General features: G+C 42.0%; 1 protein-coding gene across 1 annotated transcript in view; it reads left to right on the plus strand.

Moving 5' to 3' along the window:
* appl1 (adaptor protein, phosphotyrosine interaction, PH domain and leucine zipper containing 1) overlaps positions 1-1816 on the plus strand; it is a gene marked incomplete in the record, with an annotated part of 10233 nt that overhangs the window by 2025 nt on the left and 6392 nt on the right. Inside the window, 6 exon segments of the mRNA XM_014019147.1 lie at positions 260-358; positions 443-502; positions 700-771; positions 854-941; positions 1019-1060; positions 1191-1249. Coding sequence (XP_013874601.1) covers positions 260-358; positions 443-502; positions 700-771; positions 854-941; positions 1019-1060; positions 1191-1249 — 420 coding nt within the window.

Below are 1816 nucleotides of genomic sequence, written 5' to 3' on the forward strand. Positions count from 1 at the left end.
GTCATCACCTGAGAATTAAAAATATTTATGATTTGTCCTCCAGGACTGCAGGACGTGAATCAATCACTTAATTTGCCTTTTATACGAGTTGATGATTAACAGCAGCGGTTATGGAGCACGGCCAGAAAAACGAAGGACAAAATGTTGTTTGGGCACACCTTGAGTCCACAGTTGGATTTAGGGACAGGTAGCAGCCAGGTGATGGTGTATGTTTGTGTAAATAGTTGTTTTTGTGTCATGTTGTGTTTTTTGTATAAAGACCCGCTCTTTACTGGGAGTGTTTGAGGAGGACACTGCAGCCATCTCCAACTACTGCACCCAGCTGTATGAGGCCATGCACAGGATTTATGATGCACAGGTACACACACACTCACACACACACACACACATGGTTGATGCATGTTGTGTGTCTCCTGGTCAGTGTTGCCATTTGTTCTTTCAGAATGAGCTGAGTGCAGCGACACATCTGACCTCCAGACTGCTGAAGGAGTARGACAAACAGGTACGTTTTTACCTGCGACCTCGTCAGGAGGCTGCTTTATGATGACGGTAATAGTGTGTATTTGTAGGGCATCTTTCAAAACWAGTCAGAAAATCAATAAAAAGTCAGCTGAGAAGCATTTCTCACGGAAAACATTCAAATATTTACAGTTTTTTTTTTTTAAATGAAGTTTTTAGAATCTGACGTTTTGTCTGCAGCGGTTTCCTCTGGGGGGCGACGACGAGGTGATGAGCTCGACGCTGCAGCAGTTTGCCAACGTCATCGATGAGGTGAGCGGGGCTGCCGTCGTCCCCGATGTTCTGCTTTTCTGCACATGTAGGTTTTGAACTTCCTGCCTCTTTCCGCTCCCAGCTGAGCTCCTGCCACGCCGTCTTGTCCACCCAGCTCGCCGACGCCATGATGTTTCCCATCACTCAGTTCAAGGAGAGAGACCTGAAGGGTAGGAAGCAGGGTCGGGTTTCACTGATGGAAACAAACATGCAACAGTTATATCGTTTGTTTTTCTTCTCTTTACAGAAATCCTCACCTTGAAAGAAGTCTTCCAGATAGCCAGTGATGGTAAGACGATGTTAGTGTGTTTCTCTGACAGATCTAACCCTCCCTCAACTCTAAACCTCTGTCTTTCTGTTTATGAATGTATAATAATATTAGTATTATCTGATGTCCACTCGTGTGTTTCTGTCTGCAGATCACGACGTAGCCATTAATAGATACAGCCGCCTGTCCAAGAGGAAGGACAACGACAAGGTAATGACCAGGGTTATTATAGTCACCTAAAACTAATGAAATAATGAAAACTGCAATTTAAAAACAACGTTTTAGTGTATTGTTTTTACGAAACTAACTGAAATTATAGATAAAATATCCTTTTGTTTTAGTTTTTGTCAATTTATTTTAAGCTGTGTGGACTATTTAAAATTTTTGATCTATTTTTTTCTTTCATACAGAGTTTCACGTTAGCTGCAGGCAGCTTACTGCACCTCATGTTCCGTAACGACACTTGGTTAAAATCTGCTGCTCYTTGATCGTCTGTAAAATGACGACAGCAAAAGTTGGGAGAAAGCGGCAAAGTTCGATTTGGGATTATTTTTATATGACTGCGAGAAAAATAAAAGCAAGTGTTTTGTAGTGGAAACGGGTGATAAAATAAGTGGAATGATTCTCAAGGGGTAAAACTGCACAAATCAAGCAACATGACTAACTGTGCTAACTATGCTAACTGTGAGCTTCTAAAGCTAGCTTCTCTCAGTAGCTCCTGTGAAAAACAAGCAACAGGTAGCACCAGGTTGGAGACAAACTGTTATCACTGTCCTA

Source organism: Austrofundulus limnaeus, unplaced genomic scaffold (genome assembly GCF_001266775.1).
Source record: "Austrofundulus limnaeus strain Quisiro unplaced genomic scaffold, Austrofundulus_limnaeus-1.0 Scaffold210, whole genome shotgun sequence".
Taxonomy (NCBI): domain Eukaryota; kingdom Metazoa; phylum Chordata; class Actinopteri; order Cyprinodontiformes; family Rivulidae; genus Austrofundulus; species Austrofundulus limnaeus.